Source organism: Lissotriton vulgaris, chromosome 3_1 (genome assembly GCF_964263255.1).
Source record: "Lissotriton vulgaris chromosome 3_1, aLisVul1.2, whole genome shotgun sequence".
NCBI lineage: Eukaryota > Metazoa > Chordata > Amphibia > Caudata > Salamandridae > Lissotriton > Lissotriton vulgaris.
In genome coordinates, this window is record NC_141689.1 from 927,469,287 (window position 1) to 927,493,391 (window position 24,105).

The window sequence follows — 24,105 nt, forward strand, 5'->3', positions numbered from 1 at the left end:
AGGGCAACTTGGTGGCGGCAAATGCATTTCGGCAAAAACGCCTTTCTCAATACCCTACACCAAAGTCCTTCATGAGTCTAATGTCCGCTGCCTCTTAAATACATCTTGGCGTGGACCGCTCCTCCCCCTGCTACTTGTCGAGCCCACCTGCAGCAGTCCAATAACATCCAAGGACTACAGCTCCCAGCAAGCCATATGTTTAGAGCGAGTCGGGCTGGTGAAGTGGGGAAGATGTGGAGTGTAGTCTCCACCGCGGCCACAGGGCAGACGGAGACCGGGCTTGTATTGTCCCAATGCCGAGCAATCCGTCCTCCTGTCCCCTCGTAACACCACAACCCCACGCACAGATTTCCATCCACAGGGGTCAAGGGTGCACTGCACAATGTCCACACGAGGCAGGTGCCTCACTGCTAACAGTCCCTTGTGCGCGAAGCGGGAACTGGGCTGTCCTTACCAGGAAAATGAAGGCTCCGAGGAGCGTGTGCCAGCAATTGCCCAGTTCCTCGAATGTGGCGGAGCTCCAGAACTGTGCCGCCGGCAGGCCCAGGATACTATTGCACAAACTCTTCCTCCATAACAAAAGAAGCAGGAGCCTCGAGGGGTCAGGTAAGGCGGGTTTATTCAGCAAAAAGGGCAACTTGGTGGCGGCAAATGCATTTCGGCAAAAACGCCTTTCTCAATACCCTACACCAAAGTCCTTCATGAGTCTAATGTCCGCTGCCTCTTAAATACATCTTGGCGTGGACCGCTCCTCCCCCTGCTACTTGTCGAGCCCACCTGCAGCAGTCCAATAACATCCAAGGACTACAGCTCCCAGCAAGCCATATGTTTAGAGCGAGTCGGGCTGGTGAAGTGGGGAAGATGTGGAGTGTAGTCTCCACCGCGGCCACAGGGCAGACGGAGACCGGGCTTGTATTGTCCCAATGCCGAGCAATCCGTCCTCCTGTCCCCTGGTAACACCACAACCCCACGCACAGATTTCCATCCACAGGGGTCAAGGGTGCACTGCACAATGTCCACACGAGGCAGGTGCCTCACTGCTAACAGTCCCTTGTGCGCGAAGCGGGAACTGGGCTGTCCTTACCAGGAAAATGAAGGCTCCGAGGAGCGTGTGCCAGCAATTGCCCAGTTCCTCGAATGTGGCGGAGCTCCAGAACTGTGCCGCCGGCAGGCCCAGGATACTATTGCACAAACTCTTCCTCCATAACAAAAGAAGCAGGAGCCTCGAGGGGTCAGGTAAGGCGGGTTTATTCAGCAAAAAGGGCAACTTGGTGGCGGCAAATGCATTTCGGCAAAAACGCCTTTCTCAATACCCTACACCAAAGTCCTTCATGAGTCTAATGTCCGCTGCCTCTTAAATACATCTTGGCGTGGACCGCTCCTCCCCCTGCTACTTGTCGAGCCCACCTGCAGCAGTCCAATAACATCCAAGGACTACAGCTCCCAGCAAGCCATATGTTTAGAGCGAGTCGGGCTGGTGAAGTGGGGAAGATGTGGAGTGTAGTCTCCACCGCGGCCACAGGGCAGACGGAGACCGGGCTTGTATTGTCCCAATGCCGAGCAATCCGTCCTCCTGTCCCCTCGTAACACCACAACCCCACGCACAGATTTCCATCCACAGGGGTCAAGGGTGCACTGCACAATGTCCACACGAGGCAGGTGCCTCACTGCTAACAGTCCCTTGTGCGCGAAGCGGGAACTGGGCTGTCCTTACCAGGAAAATGAAGGCTCCGAGGAGCGTGTGCCAGCAATTGCCCAGTTCCTCGAATGTGGCGGAGCTCCAGAACTGTGCCGCCGGCAGGCCCAGGATACTATTGCACAAACTCTTCCTCCATAACAAAAGAAGCAGGAGCCTCGAGGGGTCAGGTAAGGTGGGTTTATTCAGCAAAAAGGGCAACTTGGTGGCGGCAAATGCATTTCGGCAAAAACGCCTTTCTCAATACCCTACACCAAAGTCCTTCATGAGTCTAATGTCCGCTGCCTCTTAAATACATCTTGGCGTGGACCGCTCCTCCCCCTGCTACTTGTCGAGCCCACCTGCAGCAGTCCAATAACATCCAAGGACTACAGCTCCCAGCAAGCCATATGTTTAGAGCGAGTCGGGCTGGTGAAGTGGGGAAGATGTGGAGTGTAGTCTCCACCGCGGCCACAGGGCAGACGGAGACCGGGCTTGTATTGTCCCAATGCCGAGCAATCCGTCCTCCTGTCCCCTCGTAACACCACAACCCCACGCACAGATTTCCATCCACAGGGGTCAAGGGTGCACTGCACAATGTCCACACGAGGCAGGTGCCTCACTGCTAACAGTCCCTTGTGCGCGAAGCGGGAACTGGGCTGTCCTTACCAGGAAAATGAAGGCTCCGAGGAGCGTGTGCCAGCAATTGCCCAGTTCCTCGAATGTGGCGGAGCTCCAGAACTGTGCCGCCGGCAGGCCCAGGATACTATTGCACAAACTCTTCCTCCATAACAAAAGAAGCAGGAGCCTCGAGGGGTCAGGTAAGGCGGGTTTATTCAGCAAAAAGGGCAACTTGGTGGCGGCAAATGCATTTCGGCAAAAACGCCTTTCTCAATACCCTACACCAAAGTCCTTCATGAGTCTAATGTCCGCTGCCTCTTAAATACATCTTGGCGTGGACCGCTCCTCCCCCTGCTACTTGTCGAGCCCACCTGCAGCAGTCCAATAACATCCAAGGACTACAGCTCCCAGCAAGCCATATGTTTAGAGCGAGTCGGGCTGGTGAAGTGGGGAAGATGTGGAGTGTAGTCTCCACCGCGGCCACAGGGCAGACGGAGACCGGGCTTGTATTGTCCCAATGCCGAGCAATCCGTCCTCCTGTCCCCTCGTAACACCACAACCCCACGCACAGATTTCCATCCACAGGGGTCAAGGGTGCACTGCACAATGTCCACACGAGGCAGGTGCCTCACTGCTAACAGTCCCTTGTGCGCGAAGCGGGAACTGGGCTGTCCTTACCAGGAAAATGAAGGCTCCGAGGAGCGTGTGCCAGCAATTGCCCAGTTCCTCGAATGTGGCGGAGCTCCAGAACTGTGCCGCCGGCAGGCCCAGGATACTATTGCACAAACTCTTCCTCCATAACAAAAGAAGCAGGAGCCTCGAGGGGTCAGGTAAGGCGGGTTTATTCAGCAAAAAGGGCAACTTGGTGGCGGCAAATGCATTTCGGCAAAAACGCCTTTCTCAATACCCTACACCAAAGTCCTTCATGAGTCTAATGTCCGCTGCCTCTTAAATACATCTTGGCGTGGACCGCTCCTCCCCCTGCTACTTGTCGAGCCCACCTGCAGCAGTCCAATAACATCCAAGGACTACAGCTCCCAGCAAGCCATATGTTTAGAGCGAGTCGGGCTGGTGAAGTGGGGAAGATGTGGAGTGTAGTAAAAACATGCCTTTATTTTAGGTTTAGGAAATTCAGAAACAATTGCATGCTCTGTCTCCTCTGATTTTTTGGCAGCAGAAATGTCCCCATATCATGAAACACTTTTCTCAGCCTCCACGCAACATGAAAATCGCCCGAGTTGAAAAAATCCTTCTGGTTCGTTAACATCATTACACAAAAAATATTCGAATTGAGGGAATTTATTTCTGTAATTCTACACTAAGCAAGCATACGTTACCATGTACACAGACCCAGGATATTAAGCCTTATCCATTCATATTGTACAGATTAGGCACTAGTTGATATTCAGCAAGGCTTGCACCATATAAAACACTGACATAACATAGAGTAAAATCATATCACAGATGACACCCACTTCCCGCCAATTTCGATTGTTATGTTCTTTGACAAGTGATAAATAATACAAACATTGGTAAAACATATAGATGTGAGGTATTTTAAAAGTTCTTTTTGCGTTATTCTAGATATGCATATAAATTCAGACAAAGTGAGTGACATAACTGAGGTAAAATAGATCTGACAGTATGAGACCTTAAACAACCGACAACTAACAGCCCGACTATTGGCAAAATGGAAAGACCAACTGGTCTTGGCCGCAGACAGGGGAGCTATCCCTCATGGAATATTCTGATTAATGTCTCAGTCGACAGGAGTAAGAACAAGCATTTGCAATGCAATAGGTCTCGCATTTGCAAGAGTTATAGCAATTGGCTTTGTAAATGACAATGTCTTTTACCTATGTGTTTTGGTTTGGAGTATAGTGGATGTTTGTGGTGTGGAGTGGAATTATGTGGGTTGTATTGGAATTGATAGTTGTGGAATGGTGTGGGGTGTAATTTTGTGGTGTGGAGTACATTTGTGTAATGGAATTATGTAACATGTTAAACAGGGGTGAGACTGCACAGAATAGATAGAAAGGAAGATCAAGTGGGATAGGTAGTTTATGCAACAAGTAGATTTTAATTTTAAACTGTGAATTACAGATGCCGCAACATCTTTACAACAAGCGCAGATGCTGCTGAGCCACTGTGACAACTTGAAGAAGGTTACATGGTGTGTATTTTGGGGCAGGGGAGTGGATGCCAGTTGCATAAACACAGTGGGCCAGATATATCAAAGGGTTTTGGCCATTCTGTGTCTATGGGGAAATGTGTTTATACATATGGCCCAGTGATTTTAATCAATAAACACATTTAATTCACCATTGTCTACTGGGATGCAAATGAACTGTTAGAATGCAAAATTATCATCTTATTGGCTCCTGTTCATCACTCTCTTGATTTGCAGTGAGGTCCTGTGTTCCTTTGTGCTAAAACTAATTTGTAATAATACGACATTGATTATATGTCGTACGCTCCTACCATTTAGAAATGCTTTAATTAACAAGTATTACTCTAACCCAATACAATAGTGGTACTATTACACAGTTTAATGACACTGAATTTACCGATCTCAGAAGGATGGAATGCAGACGACCATAATCAGATTTGACAGCTTGACCTCAAATCAATGCATTTGTCAATGTTGACAGTTCAACTCGCAAAACCATCCTTCCGTCTTAAAATGTTTATAACACATGTTGGGAATACGCCCATATTTCTGCTGAAATCACTCTGTTGATAAAGGGAATGTAAGCTTGGCTTCGGGCATGCTTCTGGTAACTCAAGAAGCTCCTAAAGACTTGCAGATGCTAAGGCCTCTGTCTGTCATGTAAACATACCTTTCATCCTTATGACAAAGGCCCTCTCCAGAAGTGTCTGAACCACTCCCTCATGCCAGTGAAGTGGGAAGCCTATTGAGTAGCAACAGTTATTCTTTAAATATTTCAAAACATCTTAGTTTAATCTAGAGGCCTTTCTTCTGTCAATTCTTATACAACTAACAAATGTCAGTATTCACTTGTTTGCAGGCACATATAGGCGGCTGTCAATAAAAAAGCTGGGAAACAGGTGCCTAGTAAAACAAAAACGCAACTGGTGCTCATGTAAAGTGATTTGATATCTTCAGGTCCAATTTGCGCTTTATAAAATTCCAAAGTAGTTACCAAAAATAAACCAATATTATATAATACTATATACATAGCACAAGATTGCCAAACACAATTTCTAAATTCACTATATTTATGTTGCAAACTTGTATTAGGTATATAAATTAATTGATATTCTTTCACACTGTAGGAAAGCTCTTTCAGAAGCAGGGCTGTTTTCTACTCAATCAATCAATCAATCAGTGACACTTATAAAGCGCGCTACATACCCGTGGGGTCTCAAGGCGCTGGGGGGGGGGGAGCCGCTACTGCTCGAACAGCCAGGTCTTCAGCTTCTTCCTGAAGGAGAGGTGGTCTTGGGTCAGGCGCAGGTCGGTCGGGAGGGAGTTCCAGGTCTTGGCGGCCAGGTGGGAGAAGGACCTTCCTCCTGTAGTCGCTCTTCGGATGCGGGGGACGGCGGCGAGGGCGTGGTTGGCTGATCGGAGGTGGCGTTTGGGAGCGTAGAAGTTGACTCGGCTGTTGAGGTAGCTCGGGCCTTGGTCGTGTAGGGCTTTGTGTGCGTGGGTGAGGAGGCGGAAGGTGATTCTTTTGTTGACGGGGAGCCAGTGAAGGTCTCGCAGATGTCCGGAGATGTGGCTGGTTCGTGGGATGTCGAGGATGAGTCTGGCTGAGGCGTTCTGGATCCGCTGGAGTCTCTTCTGGAGCTTGGCGGTGGTCCCGGCGTAGAGGGCGTTGCCGTAGTCCAGTCGGCTGGTGACGAGGGCCTGGGTGACGGTCTTCCTGGTCTCGGTGGGGATCCACCAGAAGATCTTCCGTAGCATGCGTAGGATGTTGAAGCATGCCGAGGAGACGTTGTTGACTTGCCTGGTCATGGAGAGGGAGGAGTCCAGGATGAAGCCCAGGTTGCGTGCATGGTCTGTCGGTTTGGGTGCGGTGCCCAGGGCGGGAGGCCACCAGGAGTCGTCCCAGGCGGAGGGAGAGGAGCCCAGGATGAGGACCTCCGTCTTGTCCGAGTTCAGTTTCAGGCGGCTGGTCGTCATCCACTCGGCTACCTCTTTCATCCCTTCGTGCAGGTTGGCTCTGGCGGAGGCGGGGTCGTTGGTCAGGGAGAGGATCAGCTGGGTGTCGTCGGCGTAGGAGATTATGCTGAGGTTGTGTTTGCGTACGATGGCCGCGAGGGGGCTCATGTAGACGTTGAAGAGGGTGGGGCTCAGAGATGATCCTTGGGGGACGCCGCAGATGACTTCGGTGGCCTCTGACTTGTACGGTGGTAGGCGGACTCTCTGTGTTCTCCCGTCGAGGAAGGAGGTGATCCACTCCAGCGCCTTGTCCTGGATTCCGACGTTGCTGAGGCGCCGTACTAGGGTGCGGTGGCAGACCGTGTCGAATGCCGCGGAGAGGTCTAGGAGGATGAGGGCCGCTGTTTCTCCATTGTCCATCAGGGCTCGGATGTCGTCGGTGGCGGCGATGAGGGCGGTCTCGGTGCTGTGGTTGGCTCGGAAGCCGGACTGTGAGGGGTCGAGGGATCCGTTCGTCTCGAGGAAAGCGGCCATCTGCTTGTTGACGGTCTTCTCGATGACTTTGGCTGGAAACGGGAGGAGCGAGATGGGGCGGTAATTCTTGAGGTCGGTGGGGTCCGCTGTTGGTTTCTTGAGTAGGGCGCTGAGTTCGGCGTGTTTCCAGCTCTCGGGGAAGATGGTGGTGTCGAGGGATGTGTTGATGATGTCTCGCAGGTGGGGTGCGATGACAGCGTCGGCTTTGTTGAAGACGTGGTGAGGGCAGGGGTCGGTCGGTGATCCGGAGTGGATGGAGTTCATCGTGCGGATGGTGTCTTCGGTGCTGATCGGGGTCCAGGCGTGGAGGGTGGTGGTGGGGGGTGGTTGTTCGGTCATGGTGTGCGTTGGTTGGTTGTTGAAGCTGTTGTGTATGTCCGCGATCTTGTTGTGGAAGTATGAAGCCAGGGAGTTGCAGAGGTCTTGCGATGGGGTGATGTCGTTGTTTCCTGCGCTGGGGTTGGAAAGCTCTTTGACGATGTTGAAGAGTTCCTTGCAGTTGTGTGCGTTGTTGTCCAACCGGTCCTTGAATGCTGTTTTCTTGGCGGCGCGGATCAGCTGGTGGTGTTTCCGGGTGGCAAGTTTGAAGGAGGTCCTGTTGTCCGGTGTCGGTTCCCTTCTCCAGACTTTCTCGAGGGCTCGGCAGTTCTTCTTGGAGCTCTTGAGTTCGTCGGTGAACCATGGGGCTTTCTTGCTGCCGGGTCTGCTGGGCGGGGTCCTCAGTGGGGCGAGTTCGTCCGCGCAGTTGCTGATCCACTTCGTGAGGTTGTCGGCGGCCTGGCTGGGGTTCGCTGAGCTGGCAGGAGGGTGCTGGCTCAGGGAGGTGGCGAGCTGGTCTGCTGTGATCTTGTTCCAGCTTCTGCGGGCGGTCTGTTGCTGGTGGTGGTGGGTCGTTGTTTTCTTGAAGGTGAAGTGGACGCAGCTGTGGTCCGTCCATTGAAGCTCTGTGGTGTGGCTGAAGTTGATGTCCTTGCTGGATGAGAAGACAGCGTCGAGTGTGTGTCCGGCGAGGTGGGTGGGGGTGGACACCAGTTGCTTGAGTCCCAGGTTGGTGAGGTTGTCGAGCAGGGTGCTGGTGTTGCGGTCGTTGTTGTTCTCCAGATGGAAGTTGAGGTCTCCCAGGAGGATGTAGTCAGCGGAGGGGAGGGCATGTGGGCTGACGAAGTCGGCGATGTCCTCGCTGAATTGTGTGCGTGGTCCAGGGGGTCGGTAGATCAGGGTGCCTCTGAGGGTGGTGTTCGGGTTGGTGTGGATCTGGAAATGCAGGTGTTCGGCGGTGGTCAGGGAGTTGTTGGTGCTGGTCGTGAGACGGATGGTGCTCCTGTGGATGATGGCGATGCCTCCTCCCATCTGGTTGGCGTTTCGGTCCCTCCGGACGATCTTGTAGCCCTCTGGGATGGCGATGGCGATGTCGGGAGCTGAAGAGGCGTTCATCCAGGTCTCCGTGAGGAAGGCAACATCTGGAGCTGTGGTGTCGAGGAGGTTCCAGAGTTCGATGGCATGTCTGTGGATGGAGCGGGTGTTGAGCAGGATGCACTTGAGGTGGGTACTGCTGGTGTTCGGCTTGGTGGGTGCTGGTGCGAGGCAGGTCCGGATGCAGGTGAACTTGCAGGCGTGGCAGCTGAAGGGTCCGTGGGTACGTCGTGGAGAGGCTTGATGGCATTCTGGGAGTCGGCCGGTGTTGAGAGTGGTGAGGGTGGCGGCGGAGTACGTCAGGCGGGTCGGTCGGGGTCTTCGTGGGCCAGGGGTCCTGGCGCTGGTCGCGATCCGGTCGCGGACGGGCGTAGACGGGCTTACCTTTGGCGCGCCTTCGGCGCACAATCGGCGCGCCCGCTGCGCGTGACCGCTGCGCGTCCGCACGGTCGCCATTTAAGGCGAAGTGCGCGGGTGGGCGGAGCAGCTGGGAGGCGGGAGCGGGGAGGGAACAGAAGAGAAAAAGGGGCGGGGCCAATGGCGGTGGCGGGAAGCGAGAGCGGAGGGCGGCGAGGTAGGCGGCCAATCAGGAAGGAAACTGGACACGGCACAGGGGATACAAAGAAATTAACAGGCACAAATTTAGGGCAAAACAAATAAAAACGGCAAAATACGCGAGCAGACGGCAGAAACAGACAAGCACAAATTTAGGGCAAAACAAGGAAAAACAGCAAAATACGCGAGCAGACGGCAGAAACAGACAAGCACAAATTACGGGCAAAACGAGGAAAAACAGCAAAATACGCGAGCAGACGGCAGAAACAGACAAGCACAAATTTAGGGCAAAACAAGGAAAAACAGCAAAATACGCGAGCAGACGGCAGAAACAGACAAGCACAAATTACGGGCAAAACGAGGAAAAACAGCAAAATACGCGAGCAGACGGCAGAAACAGACAAGCACAAATTTAGGGCAAAACAAGGAAAAACAGCAAAATACGCGAGCAGACGGCAGAAACAGACAAGCACAAATTTAGGGCAAAACAACTGGGAAACCAGAGGGGAGCGACCACGGCGTCAGCGAGGCCGGCGGCGAGGCAGAAGGCAGGCAGAGGGGGAACACACGCAGCAGCTGGTGGCCGTGCGGCGCGGGGGTGTCCCACAAGTGGGTGGGGGGTGAGAGCAGGGAGGGGATGAGCTAAGAGGCTGGGGGAATAAAACATCACAAAATACATTTAAAAAGTAAAACATTGCATAGATTTCCAGTGCAAACAGTATGTGGATTATCAATGGTGTCAGCTGTAGCCTTAACAAGTGTAATAAAGAAAGAACAAAGAGACTCGGCTGTGACTTCCACCATGGTGGGGAAGGGTGAGAGGAGAGGGGCAGAGAAGATGCCAGGACCAACAGGAAAAGTGAAAGGAGGAGGGGATGGTTAAGGAGGCTGCCAGGACTGCCATGAGCATTAAAGTAAAGCTGGGTTATTCAAGTGAGTACAATAAAATAAAAAATATGAAGAATCAAAGAAAACCTACACAAATGCTCTGAAAATTCTGTTTACGATTTTGAGCATGCCTGCATAGACTAGCATCTCACATCACTGCCGGAACATTCCTGCTTCAAACGGGGCTGCAGGCAGCTGATGATGATCATTGTGATCACACTATTATGTAAAAGAAAATGTTATCAAGTAGAGAGTTATCACCAGGAACGCACTTACCTAGCGATGCCGGCGAGCAATGCCATAATGGGCAGCCTCAAGGCTTCTATGACTGCCGGGGTTCTTTCAGCAGCCAGTGGGTCTTCGGGTCATGGGATTTGCATTTTATTTTAATGTGCACACGCACAAGCAGTACTGCCATTGCCAAAGAATGCAGCCTGCAACTTTCTTATGATGAACTGAAGCGCGCTGCCGGCAGTAGTAGTAGAAAGTCTAGCCTAAGCTATCTCAGTGTGTGAGTCATCATGTCCAGTTAACTTGTGTGTCAAGGCCGTGTGGTGCTGTTCTAAATATTACACTGATTCAGAGTAACAACTAGAGCTGCGGACTCTGAGCTAGCCCCGAAGCATATCAGGAGCTCAGACTTTAAAATTGGGTAGCCAAGTTTGAGTCGTGGCATCAGCTTAACATACTGTGTAACTTTGGGCACTCACGTAATCTCCCCATACTCACCTGGGACACCAGCAGGGTGTTAAAATGCTGCTACTCCGGCTCTCGGAGTTTAACATAAGCCCCAGGGGAGACATACACCACAGTGGGGAGGGACACAGAACCATCACCTACTGTGGAGCGCATTGTCCGTTTTAAGAACCTTGCTGAGAGTGAAAGTGTATTTGAAGGCAAGCCACGCTGGCAACACGCTGACAACACTCACACAAGGGCACTTCCAGGGCTAGAGTATTGCTAACCGTCAGTTGCAAATGAGTGAGTACGTCCGAATGCAAAATGCGCACTCCGATGCGTGCTCACAAATAAAGTGTACTGAGACGGGCACACATAAGGAGCACACACACAGATTCGGGCCCCTCAAAAATACACAAGTGCACTTAATGCCCACCCAGAACATAATAATTGAGTCAAGAAATGACACACATTGAACCACGCGCTATAGCAAAAAACAACGAAGTAGACCCTACATTTAAAGATACAGCCCTGCAGCGGAACTTAACTGTAGTTAGGCGATGCTGCTTCCGGAATAAACGAAAGAACGTATCAAATTAACAGTCAATAAAAAGGCAGCTAAGAAGAGCAATGCCACAGTTAAACTAATGGCAAACGGGAGGACAATCTTACCGGAAATGGGCGGAGTTTCACCCAACATACAGTTTACTTGATGTCTCGGAGAGACAGCACATGCACTTCCTAGGCGAGACCTAAAAATGGCTGTGAATTAGCTCCATGTGTGGAGGGTGACTTTTTGCTGAATCTGGTGTTTTCAGCAAATAACACTTCACATGCCAGGACATGCAGTTGCAGTATTTAAGTTGTTTATTGGCCTACAAGTCCAAACAGGCTTAATCCTGCTGCCTGAAAAACAGGCCCGACTGAAGGTAACTGCCATGACTTTAAGTCAACGTGCAACTTTAAGAAACATTTTATTTAAATGACATTTAGAAACACTGAGGATTGCTTTCCCGCATATCTAGAGGCAGAGACAAGGCAGACGTGGGTAAAACATTAAAAAATAGACAGGCTGACTCGTGGAAAAAGACTGGCCAATAACAAAGGACTCTTGCCCTAGAGGCTAGGTAGCCTGTGGGAAGAAGACCGGATGGGACTGTGTTGTCAAAATAGGTGTGAAGTTCTAATCAATCATGAAAAGTGTGCATACATGTATTGTGAGATAAGATTATAAGAAATAATTATTGAGAATCTTCAGCGTTTAATACTAGTTCCAGTGATCTAATGTTCAATCCGGGAAAAAAATAAAAATAAAATAATGTGAAAAGGCAGCAGAACTGTATGGTAGACCTTTATCACAGCTCATACGGTGTTTAACATAGCTCTCAACAGTCACAAATCAGTAGAGTGACTTTCAACCGAAATGTAAGACCATTTCGTTATAAGCCTACAAGCTCCACCATGATTCAAATTTCTGGCTGAAAAAGCAGGAATGGTTGAAAGTCAGGGTATTCAATTGCCTATCAATGATACATGTTGGTTCATTTATTGTCCATTGAGCTAAATTGAAGCCACAAAAGACAATATGAGCAAATGTAGAGGTGTTTATACACCTTCAGTATCGAGCCTAAGCGGTTACCTCTTTTGCCTGGCTGTTTAGTGGCTTCATGTGTTGTGACATTTTCAGACCTTTTGGTCAAAAACACTTCTATTGACTGAAAAAAATTGCTTCTATAGGGTTTTTTCACCATGAACAATTGAATATAATTGTCATTTTCTATTTGGTATTCTAAACCTCTGCAACTGAAGAATAAACTAGCAGTCATGTGTTACAGTTGTATTTCCAACTCCTGACCCACTGTCCTCCAGTAGCTATAGAAAGTTTTAATGTGGAGATACTGTAAATATTTCACACTTGTCTGACTTGGAGATGGTGATTGGCACATGAATGCTGGTTGCATGTGTGCTTGCAAGTGGCAGCATAGAAATGCTACAGTACTGATCAGTGCTCGCAGACTGAATTTGAAGTGGTACATTAGTTGAAGGAGCCTGAGTTCCATTTTGGGAGTCCCAGGCCTGCCTGTTGGAGACATGAATAGTAATAGGAATTAGCCAGATTTGTTTATTGTTGTATTCCTATGAGTGGGGTGGGACAAACTGGAGTAGGGAAAGTGAGGCTCCCCCTGTACACTTCAAAGGATGCTCTCTGATTCAATGAGAGATCGCAAGGAAATGGTCAGGACACATCTCATGAAGGTGATGGGGCTGATATGAGAATCATGGAGAGTGGGGCTGGGAGGCAGAGATTAACCTTTTGGTGCACATATCACAGTGGCAGACATCCAGGTGTGAACTCTAATCACTCCAACATACACATTTGATGCAATGGCTGCCATTTTGGCATCTTTTTCAGCTTTAGCCCGCCAGTCCAAGATGGTGATTGCCATTTTAGAATGGTAGAAAAATAAAGAAAGTATGTATATGATGCCTTAAAAGAACAGGGCAGTTCAATAATAGTGCTCATTTGCAAGGTAGTCACCAAAGGGGTAGGTAAAAGAAAAGCATGGTTCAGTAAGAGAATGGGCAGAGGAACAATGGACAAGCATGGGGATAGAAAGACTTAATACAGTGCAGAGAGGCAGGGAATAAGAGGATGGAGAAGAGTGAAAGTAAACCCATGCACTCTGAAAGAGTGCTGAAATAAAAATGAAAAGCTGGTCTTATTTTGTGTCGTGAACACTGTGATAGCTCCCGTTCAAACTTTTCTGTTTCTTTTGTTTGTCTATCAGATTCCACCAATTCTATTCTTTGCCTGTTTCTCCTATTCTTTCATAGACATTGTGAAGTTTTCGCAAGGCATAGAAATGTTAGTATCACGTCCATCTGCTGTCTAAGGTAACACGTTTTTATTGTTTATCATCTTGAACGCATATCATCAATATGATAATCGAGCTGGCGGATTTGTCACCTGATTAGTCCTAGTGCTGCTTTAGTGGCTGCACACACTGTCATTATTTTCAAAATATGAATTGTGATAAAATAAAATTGGCGATTGGATAGTAAAATAATGCAGGTATCCGACTATAGGGAGAGGGGGACTTTGTGCCAAGACTATCAAGCCAGAGGTCATGACGGTTTGCAGCACAAGCCTCAATCCAAGGCAACAGCTGGGAGAAGTGGCTGTCATGCAGTCCCCGTTTATGTTCCTGTCCCAAACAAGCTGCAATAAGAAATAGCTAGCTCAATCAATCAATCAGAGACATTTATAGAGCGCACTACTTACCCGTAGGGTCTCAAGGCGCTGGGGGGAGGGGGGGGTGCTGTTACTGCTCGAACAGCCAGGTCTTCAGCTTCTTCCTGAAGGAGAGGTGGTCTTGGGTCAGGTGCATGTCGGTCGGGAGGGAGTTCCAGGTCTTGGCGGCCAGGTAGGAGAAGGACCTTCCTCCTGTTGTCGCTCTTCGAATGCGGGGGACAGCGGCGAGGGCGTGGTTGGCTGATCGGAGGTGGCGTTTGGGAGCGTAGAAGTTGATTCGGTTGTTGAGGTAGCTCGGGCCTTGGTCGTGTAGGGCTTTGTGTGCGTGGGTGAGGAGGTGGAAGGTGATTCTTTTGTTGATGGGGAGCCAATGCAGGTCTCTGAGATGTCCGGAGATGTGGCTGGTTCGTGGGAATTCGAGGATGAGTCTGGCTGAGGCCTTCTGGATCCGCTGGAGTCTCTTCTGGAGCTTGGCGGTGGTGCCGGCGTAGAGGGCGTTGCCGTAGTCCAGTCGACTGGTGACGAGGGCCTGGGTGACGGTCTTCCTGGTCTCGGTGGGGATCCACCAGAAGATCTTCCGTAGCATGCGTAGGATGTTGAAGCACGCCGAGGAGACGGTGTTGACTTGCCTGGTCATGGAGAGGGAGGAGTCCAGGATGAAGCCCAGGTTGCGTGCGTGGTCTGTCGGTTTGGGTGCGGTGCCCAGGGCGGGAGGCCACCAGGAGTCGTCCCAGGCGGAGGGCGAGGAGCCTAGGATGAGGACCTCCGTCTTGTCTGAGTTCAGTTTCAGGCGGCTGGTCGTCATCCACTCGGCTACCTCTTTCATCCCTTCGTGCAGATTGGCTCTGGCGGCGGCGGGGTCGTTGGTCAGGGAGAGGATCAGCTGGGTGTCGTCGGCGTAGGAGATTATGTTGAGGTTGTGTTGGCGTGCGATGGCCGCGAGGGGGCTCATGTAGACGTTGAAGAGGGTGGGGCTCAGCGAGGATCCTTGAGGGACGCCGCAGATGACTTCGGTGGCCTCTGACTTGTACGGTGGTAGGCGGACTCTCTGTGTTCTTCCGTCGAGGAAGGAGATGATCCATTCCAGAGCCTTCTCCTGGATTCTGACGTTGCTGAGGCGCTGTACTAGGGTGCGGTGGCAGACAGTGTCGAATGCCGCGGAGAGGTCTAGGAGGATGAGGGCCGCTGTTTCTCCGTTGTCCATCAGGGCTCGGATGTCATCGGTGGCGGCGATGAGGGCGGTCTCGGTGCTGTGGTTGGCTCGGAAGCCAGACTGTGAGGGGTCGAGGGATCGATTCGTCTCAAGGAAGGCGGCCAGCTGCTTGTTGACGGTCTTCTCGATGACTTTGGCTGGAAATGGGAGGAGCGAGATGGGGCGGTAATTCTTGAGTTCGGTGGGGTCCGCTGTGGGTTTCTTGAGTAGAGCGCTGAGTTCGGCGTGCTTCCAGCTCTCAGGGAAGGTGGCGGTGTCGAAGGAGGTGTTGATGATGTCTCGCAGGTGGGGAGCGATGACAGCGTCGGCCTTGTTGAAGACGTGGTGGGGGCAGGGGTCGGTCGGAGATCCTGAGTGGATGGAGTTCATCGTGCGGACGGTGTCTTTGGTGCTGATCGGGGTCCAGGCGCGGAGGGTGGTGGTGGGGGGTGGTGGTTCGGTCGTGGTGTGCGTTGGTTGGTTGTTGAAGCTGTTGTGTATATCCGCGATCTTGTTGTGGAAGTATGAGGCGAGGGAGTTGCAGAGGTCTTGTGATGGGGTGATGTCGTTGTTTCCTGCGCTGGGGTTGGAAAGCTCTTTCACGATGTTGAAGAGTTCCTTGCAGTTGTGTGCGTTGTTGTCTAGCCGGTCCTTGAATGTAGTTTTCTTGGCGGCGCGGATCAGCTGGTGGTGCTTCCGGGTGGCAAGCTTGAAGGTGGTCCTGTTGTCCGGTGTTGGTTCCCTTCTCCAGACTTTCTCGAGGGCTCGGCAGTTCTTCTTGGAGCTCTTGAGTTCGTCGGTGAACCATGGGGATTTCTTGCTGCCGGGTCTGCTGGGCGGGGTCCTCAGCGGGGCGAGTTCGTCCGCGCAGTTGCTGAACCACTTCGTGAGGTTGTCGGCGGCCTGGCTGGGGTTCGCTGAGCTGGCAGGAGGGTGCTGGCTCAAGGAGGTGGCGAGCTGGTCGGCTGTGATCTTGTTCCAGCTTCTGCGGGCAACCTGTTGCTGGTGGTGGTGGGTCGTCGTTCTTTTGAAGGTGAAGTGGACACAGCTGTGGTCCGTCCAATGAAGCTCTGTGGAGTGGCTGAAGGCGATGTCTGTGCTGGATGAGAAGACTGTGTCAAGTGTGTGTCCGGCGAGGTGGGTGGGGGTGGACACCAGCTGCTTGAGTCCAAGATTGGCGAGGTTGTCGAGCAGGGTGCTGGTGTTGCGGTCGTTGTTGTTCTCCAGGTGGAAGTTGAGGTCCCCCAGGAGGATGTAGTCAGCGGTGGGGAGGGCATACGGGCTGACGAAGTCGGCGATGTCCTCGCTGAATTGGGTGCATGGTCCCGGAGGTCGGTAGATCAGGGTGCCTCTGAGGGTGGTCTTCGGGTCGGTGTGGATCTAGCTTGCTATTCCATTACAAAAATGCAGGTATGCTGTAGGATCCATCTTAGAAACTCAATTACAGGCTTGCTATTTACTGATTTAGCTAAACGTTGGTTTAGTGGCAAGAAATAGCATGAAAGTGTTAGGGTGTTAAGAATTTAATAAACATGTTAGAGTTTTTCTTGCTGTTTTCGCTGACCATGACATGCTTCCTTACATTTATTTTGTATTCTTGTGGTTACCATTCATATTCATATTTTGTGCACTAGGCTTAGATTTTGAAATAAAAATGTTAAAATTCATGCCCCGTTTCTTAGTACTATTTTGAGTGTGTTCTTTTTTAATAGAACAGGATTTGGAGTTCTACAGTGTCCATGAATTCATCTTGTGGGCCTAATCTTCACCCGAAAACACTTCCCGCTAATTATTGCTCAGTGGGTTGTATATGGATGTTAACTGGATTTCTAATTTATATTGGCACATTGGCTTTGTTTCTGCGCCAGGGGGTTAAAACTATGACCATGAAATTGTGGGGACCACAGAGAACATATCACATTGCAGCACTGCAGTTGATGGATACAACTCTTCTAATCAAAATGCAGTGGCGGACGGTACGTTTTTGAGGGATGGGGCTGGCGGGACACATGCACATATACACATAACACAGGCAGGCATTCGCACACTCACACACACACAAACACATCCATTCACAACACTCTTTACCAAGCATTCATACATACACACATGCACGCACGCACAAAATATTAATTTAAAATTAAATAAAACACATTCACCTGCAACCAGCTCTGCCTCAGATGTTCCAGGAGTCATGGGACTTCTGTCTTCCGGTATTTGCTGACCTAATGTCAGCTGTGACTCCCTCAGCCCAACAAAGTTCAGCTCAGGCAGTCAGGACCTTGCGCATTTTGCGCATATGTTGTTCCTGGCTGCTCGAACTGAAAATTACCTGTTACTGTCAGGCTGACCTTTGTGCTGCCCGACACACAATGTTTGTGAGGGGCAAAAGGCGGAGAGGCATGGCCCCTCAGCCAAAATGGACCGGCCGCTCCTGTCAAAATGACAGTAAAGAAGCGATGGTCAGGGGATGGGAAAAACAAGTACAGGGAGAAAAGCCATTGCATCAAAAGTGGTGGACTGAGCTCGACAAGAAGGCTTTCCGATTATGGGCAAGGGGCTGACCCAAAGCTAACTACACTATTTTTTGTTCACAATAAGCTTTCAACAACAGATAGGTTACTCTGTCTGTAGATGCAACATAATTAGGAAGGTGAAGGTCACACCTTTACGCCACTGTGTTTTCCTTCTGGAAACTGCTTTTTCGGAGGTAGGTTGTGATTGTTCCCGTGCAACAGCGATTGGAATCCCACTGAGGAAAACCCGAGCTAGATGGTGCTGCCTTGACCCATCGACCATCTTGGGGAGTGCAGCTTTAGTCGTGGGCTGAAGTGTGTCAAAACCATATCCTGACTCTAAGGCAGGTGTGGGATGGATGAGATTGGGGTTAGTGAAATAAGGCGTCACAGGCATTGGAGAAAGTAACTAAAATCATACGGGAGTGGCCTGAGTTTCCTGCAGCTTTAAAATTGTCGTTAGCATGAAATGATGAAGTTTCCTGTTTGCTGTGCATCCTACATTCTAAACTTCAATATTGTCATTTCAACCAGTAATACATTTATTCTTAAACAACATTTTTACTTTGTAACGCTTTTCACAATTTAAGTTTTTTGTAATGATCTAATCGTAAAAGTGCTTAAAGTGCAACATATCCACTATATTATCTAACTATTGAGTGCGTTGGTTGATGCTCATGTGTTGCTTACATTTTAAGTAAAAGGATAAAAGGGATTAAGGGCCATATGTATCATCAAACCAATTTGCATTTCCAAAATAGCTAATTTTAAGGAATCGCTATTTTGGAAATGCAAAATGGTATGTATGAACAAAATCGCTATTATATAGCGATTCCTCACCATTCCTAATTTGCGATTAGCAAATTGCTAATCGCAAATTACCCATTCATTTCTATGGGCCAGGAGGCCCATAGGAATGAAGAGGCATTTTGCGATTAGCAATTAGCTAATCGCAAATTAGGAATTTTTTCAAGGGTGCAGGGGTGTCTCAAGAACACCCTGCTGCACCCCTGAAAAAGACATTTTGGGGCATATGGCGCACATACATGCCCTAAGGGCATGTATGTGCGCCATACGACGACCATACATGCCCTAAGGGCATGTATGGGCGTCATATGGCACCTTTGGTTTGTTTAAAAAAAGCATTATTTAAAGATTTCGCAACTTACCACCAACTAGAAGTTGGTGGTAATTTGTGATTCCTTAATGGCATTTTTTACATTTTTTTTCTTTGATACATTGCATTTAAGGAATTGCAAAATTTGCGATTCCTTAAGTGCAATCGCAAAATAAGGAATAGCAAATTTTGCGATTCCTTATTTTGATGCAAAAATGTTTGATACATACCATTTAGGTATTTAGCATTCGCAAAGGCCGAAATTCGCAGAATTTCGGCCTTTGCGAATGCGAAATAGCTTGATACATATGGCCCTATAAGGATTCACAAGAGCAAAAACTAACTTAAAATATTATCTTTCCTAATCTACCACGACTTTCTTTACACATGAGATATACCTTATTCTCATAAAGCTGCATATTTATACCATGTTTATATCGTCTCATTGCCTGTTTTGGTTGCTAATGTTGAGGCCTGATTACAAAGGCATTTTGGAGTACCTAATTACTTAAAGTTGCACAGCTGTAGTACTACTGTATTACAGTGACTTTGTGTGAAAGAGTGCTCCTGCAGTACTTCTTCCTGTACTCACAAATGATTCTGAATCGGTCCTCATGTGTCTAGTTCAGTGCCCCACCGATTCTATTACAAATGGCAGATGATGCTGTGTTGATACCTGCTCAGTTAGGAGACTGTGCTAAGCAGTCTGCAGGTTGAAGAGCTCCAACTAAATGATATTGAATGGCTACTAAACAGACAAGTGTTCGTGGGTACCGAAGAAGTTATGGAATCTCAAATGTTGATCATCTGCCTTGAAATCCAACCGTTTTCCAGGTCCTAAGGGAAAATGCCCTGCATTTTAGCAAAAAAATAAGCTTACACTGACGGGTCAAGTGATCACAGCCTTTTCAATTTCTTTCTACTAATTGATCAGATTTGTGAACAAATTTCCGCCATTGCCTATTCAAGAAAAGAGCCCTGGCTATGCATTTTTTTCTTCATTTGGCTAGTCTGAAATGTTATGCTTCAGCATGTTTCTGTTTCTATTAAACAAAGTGTCACACATATAATGTAAATGGGACAGTTTGACTACTGAACTTACATGTATCCTCTTCTTTTGTAACTCCGTTTGCTAACAAAGTCTGTGCATGTTTTGTGGTCCATGGGTCAAGAGAGTTTCTACAGGGTAAGTTTTCCATTTCTCTAGGCCCATTTCAAGCTTTGATATTTGTCTCTCCCCTTAAGAAATCCAGAAGAAAGCGCAGCCTCTCTCTTGCACTATGAACATAAGCCATGGGAAGCTTTTGTCCTATGATAGCTGTGACTTACTTGAACTCGTTTTATTTGATTATCAGGGAGGTCAATGAAATTCCTTCTTTGTGTGCACAGATTGCACAAGTAGTTCACGTTTCTGAAAATGTGCTTAGCGCTTGATTACCAAGGGTCTGATTACGATGGCAGTAGGATGAGCATCTGACTGACGTAGCTGTGGGAATGGAACCATTCGACATGTAGTCAGCAGTTCCATACACCAAATTATAAGGTGACTGCTGTGTAAGCGGTTGAAAATGCATTTTTCCATTGTGGCTTTTGCTGGGGCCTGGGAAAGGACCACAGCACAAGCCACAGTGGAAAAATGCATTTTGCAAACATCTATGCACTGTGTGCAAGGCATAATTTGGTGCCTGCCACATGGCACATGGATGTTTGGAGGGCCACCATATGTGCACCCCTGGCCACATGGTGAAGACCCACGGGGGACGAAGGCCCTGCTAGAGGCCCCCAAATTCCTTTTCGGTCTGCCTCTACAAGATGGTCAGATCGTCCTGTAAAGGCAAGGGGGAGCGGACGTCGTAATCCCTATGGCAGTGCCTCTGCAGTGTAGCGTTTTAATCTAGGACCCTGATCGATACTGTGACCTTATGCCCCTATACGGCTATAAATCCATTTAATCCCTATATTGGCATAACCGATCAAATGCAATATTCAGAAACTCGTCTCTGGCCTCACACGAACAGAACCACATTTCAGAATCGCTTTCTCTGCCACTTCCTTTGCAGCCAAGTAGTGCAATGACATAGCAGAAGTTACTATCTAAGATTCCTAGATTAACACTCCGAGTTCTTCAACAAGATAAAAACTCAGCGACCTGGGAAAACCCCGCTTGCTATGTTTTGATTAGTAATAGAACTCTAATGAGCACTGATAGATGATCACTTCCTAGTGACATCTTTATTGACGTCTTATGTCCAAAAACTTACGTCAAACAAGGCACCTTTCAGGTATAAATATTACCAACGTTGCCTTAAGCAAACGCTAGCTGCCTCAATGCCATCGCTGCTGACGAAGCTGCTGTTATGCTGATGATCATTAGGAACAATGGGGCAAACTCTCGCCCCATTACCGGACGCACAGCGATCATAGAAGCATTCCAATAATGCAACGTTAGAAACCAAGTTCATTCCAACCATAGTTCAAAGTTTATTCAAGTTGTTCGCAATTTCCAAGGTTTATCCAAAGTCAAGAGCGAGGCATTTTGCTAGCATCACTGAAACCTCAAACAATACAGACATGCCGAGGCCTTAATCGGTAGCTAGGAGTGTATGCCAGTAATCTTCATAAATTCTTCACGATAACCCAATGCATTTCGGGCCTAATCTTGGCCCTTCGTCAGGGGTATTTCTACAATTAAAAAACAAAGTTTCAATACAAAAAAGATGTATCTAAGTACATATTTAAACATATTGATGAGCAATTATGTCATAACCTTTTCAACGTTTTCCCGCTAACCGTGACTATAAGCTGCCACTGAATTCTTAGTTGATGTCTAGGTCTCCCTAGGTTTTACCCTCCATTCGTTATTTAAACACCTTCATGCAAACTCCGCCCAGCGATGGCTTTCATTAACTCTGTGTTACCCACTGGTCTCTATTTCCGATATCTTAACCCTCAACTGACAAAGTAACCATCCCCATTACTGCGTGTGTTTAGCTATTAGCACTAATTCCGTGTAAACGGTAATAATCCTGTGGTGTATTCAGACTTTGTGGTCTTCCTCGTGTTGTTGCACTACATCTCCCACCGACCATTGCGCATGCTATACTAAAATGTCTGGGTCGTCACTGAACATCAAACTAGATTTCTCCGCCCACCCTGTTGATCTAAACAACGTTGATTATAAGGTATCATGGGCGGAGTTTGCACGAAGGTGTTTAAATAACGAATGGCGGGTAAAACACAGTTAGTGAACCACCTGGAAGTGAAGGAGAAGGACGTTTGAAAGGGTAAGGAATTTGATAGAAGAGATTCCGTTTGTAGATGAATTTGAAGAACAGTATTTTCATTAAGAACAGTTATTACCAGTGTAGAAATTAAATGGAGGTAGTACATCACATTCGCAATTTTTAAGATCACCATAAAGGGACGCATAAATTGAACTATACATGTGAATTATAAGGGAGGGAGACCTAGACATCAACTAAGAATTCAGTGGCAGCTTATAGTCACGGTTAGCGGGAAAACGTTGAAAAGGTTATGACATAATTGCTCATCAATATGTTTAAATATGTACTTAGATACATCTTTTTTGTATTGAAACTTTGTTTTTTAATTGTAGAAATACCCCTGACAAAGGGCCAAGATTAGGCCCGAAATGCATTGGGTTATCGTGAAGAATTTATGAAGATTACTGGCATACACTCCTAGCTACCGATTAAGGCCTCGGCATGTCTGTAGCGTTTGAGGTTTCAGTGATGCTAGCAAAATGCCTCGCTCTTGACTTTGGATAAACCTTGGAAATTGCGAACAACTTGAATAAACTTTGAACTATGGTTGGAATGAACTTGGTTTATAACGTTGCATTATTAGAATGCTTCTATGATCGCTGTGCGTCCGGTAATGGGGCGAGAGTTTGCCCTATTGTTCCTAATGTTCTTACAAGCACGTGGTTTAGGGCAGACCACGATTCTGGGCCAAGCACGCGGACAAACAAAAAATTGACAACTAAAAATGTGATAAAATGTGATAAATCGGTGTGCACTCCGTCACTCTCTTTTGGATTACCGTTATGCTGATGATACCATAGCTGCTATCGCTACTGCTATCGCTGCTAACTAGCGAACGATGGTGTGGTGAACTTAGGAGCTGAACAGCCGTCCCCTGCAAGAGCCCAGCAGATGCAAGCTGCCCGCGGACGGTGCCCCTCCTCCTCCGCCTCGACGCGCTGAGAGAGACGCTGTCTTTTCTCCTGCAGAGAAATCCAGCTCCGGCGTTTCCAGGCTACCCTTGCGGGTGACTGGGATATCGACCCCCTGAAGGAGATACCAGGCCTTCATCATTCTATTCCCGAGGTATGGTGTTGACTAAACCCTTAGAGAGAATTCTTGAAGCAAACCTTGGCAAAACCAACTTAACTTAAAGCTACTTACTTACTCCCCTCCCAAGTATTAGGCTTAGGTCAGGTACACTGGGGTAGGCGTAGTTAGAAGCACCAGTTGAGTATTTTAGCCTAATGTATATATGAATGTATATATGTTTTATTCATTTTAAACCATTGTATGGCTAAGAAACCATATCAATGCTTTTACAGTATTATTTCGTAATACTCATCTTACTGTACGTACTTTTTATAATAACAAGTCTTGCAATTGTGGCAATTCATTTCTCTTGTACGAGAAGAAAGACTGTTCAATAAATGTTACCCTTTATTGAAAACGCCCGTCTCTCTATTCTCTACATATTGTGAAAGTAAACTGCACAACCACTGACTGAGTAAAATAACTGTCTATTGTTCACACGACTCTAGAGATTGACTCTTATCTGAGGAGCAAAGTTGTCATGTTGCACGGTTGTTGGAAAACTGAATCCCTTCTTGGCTGTGCCAGGGAAGCTGATCACTTCCTATTCAGTAAAGAAAGTTTCCAGTGACCTCTGAGCTAGGTGGTAACAAACCCAATTAAGTTTAGCATAGTCAGTAGAGGCCTGGAAGATCCGCACTTCTACGTCGATACTACTGTTTATGTTATTCCAATGCGCAGGGCCTATTGGGAAAATAGGAACTACACTACATGGCGCCCAACGTTTGGTAAGGCGATAAACTAACGCAAGACGTTAGAGTAACTCAGTCGTGCATATTTCACACTGACCCCTTTCTCCCGTAAATACTCCAATAGACGTCTGGAGTGGGTGAAAGGTTAAAATCCGCCCGAACTCAGTAGGAAGAGATTCCTATGTAAAGCTCTGGTTTATTCAACGTTGAAGGATACAGTGTTCCAAAATATTGTGCACCTAATCTTTGTCTCCTTGGAGACCTACTCTGCAAAACCTGCATTTATAAATTGTCAGTAGAAAACAACGGAACTGATGCCGCATCAGATGCGACTCAGCAGGGTCCCGACGGGACTATTGAACCGGGTGCAATTTTCATCCCGGCACATTTAAGAAAGTCTATAACTTTAAAACTTATCGAAAACGGACTGACACCACAAGGTGGTACAGTAATTTTCATGATAGAGGCACACGAATATCGGCAGACAGAG

At 48.1% G+C, this 24,105-nt stretch overlaps 1 protein-coding gene across 1 annotated transcript in view; it reads left to right on the top strand.

Moving 5' to 3' along the window:
- Positions 1 to 9,799: 9,799 nt before the first annotated feature.
- LOC147727228 (annexin A1-like) overlaps positions 9,800 to 24,105 on the top strand; it is a 173,328-nt gene continuing 159,022 nt past the window's right edge. Inside the window, exon 1 of the mRNA XM_086963594.1 lies at positions 9,800 to 9,857. Coding sequence (XP_086819720.1) covers positions 9,800 to 9,857 — 58 coding nt within the window. The remainder of the gene's footprint in view (positions 9,858 to 24,105) is intronic.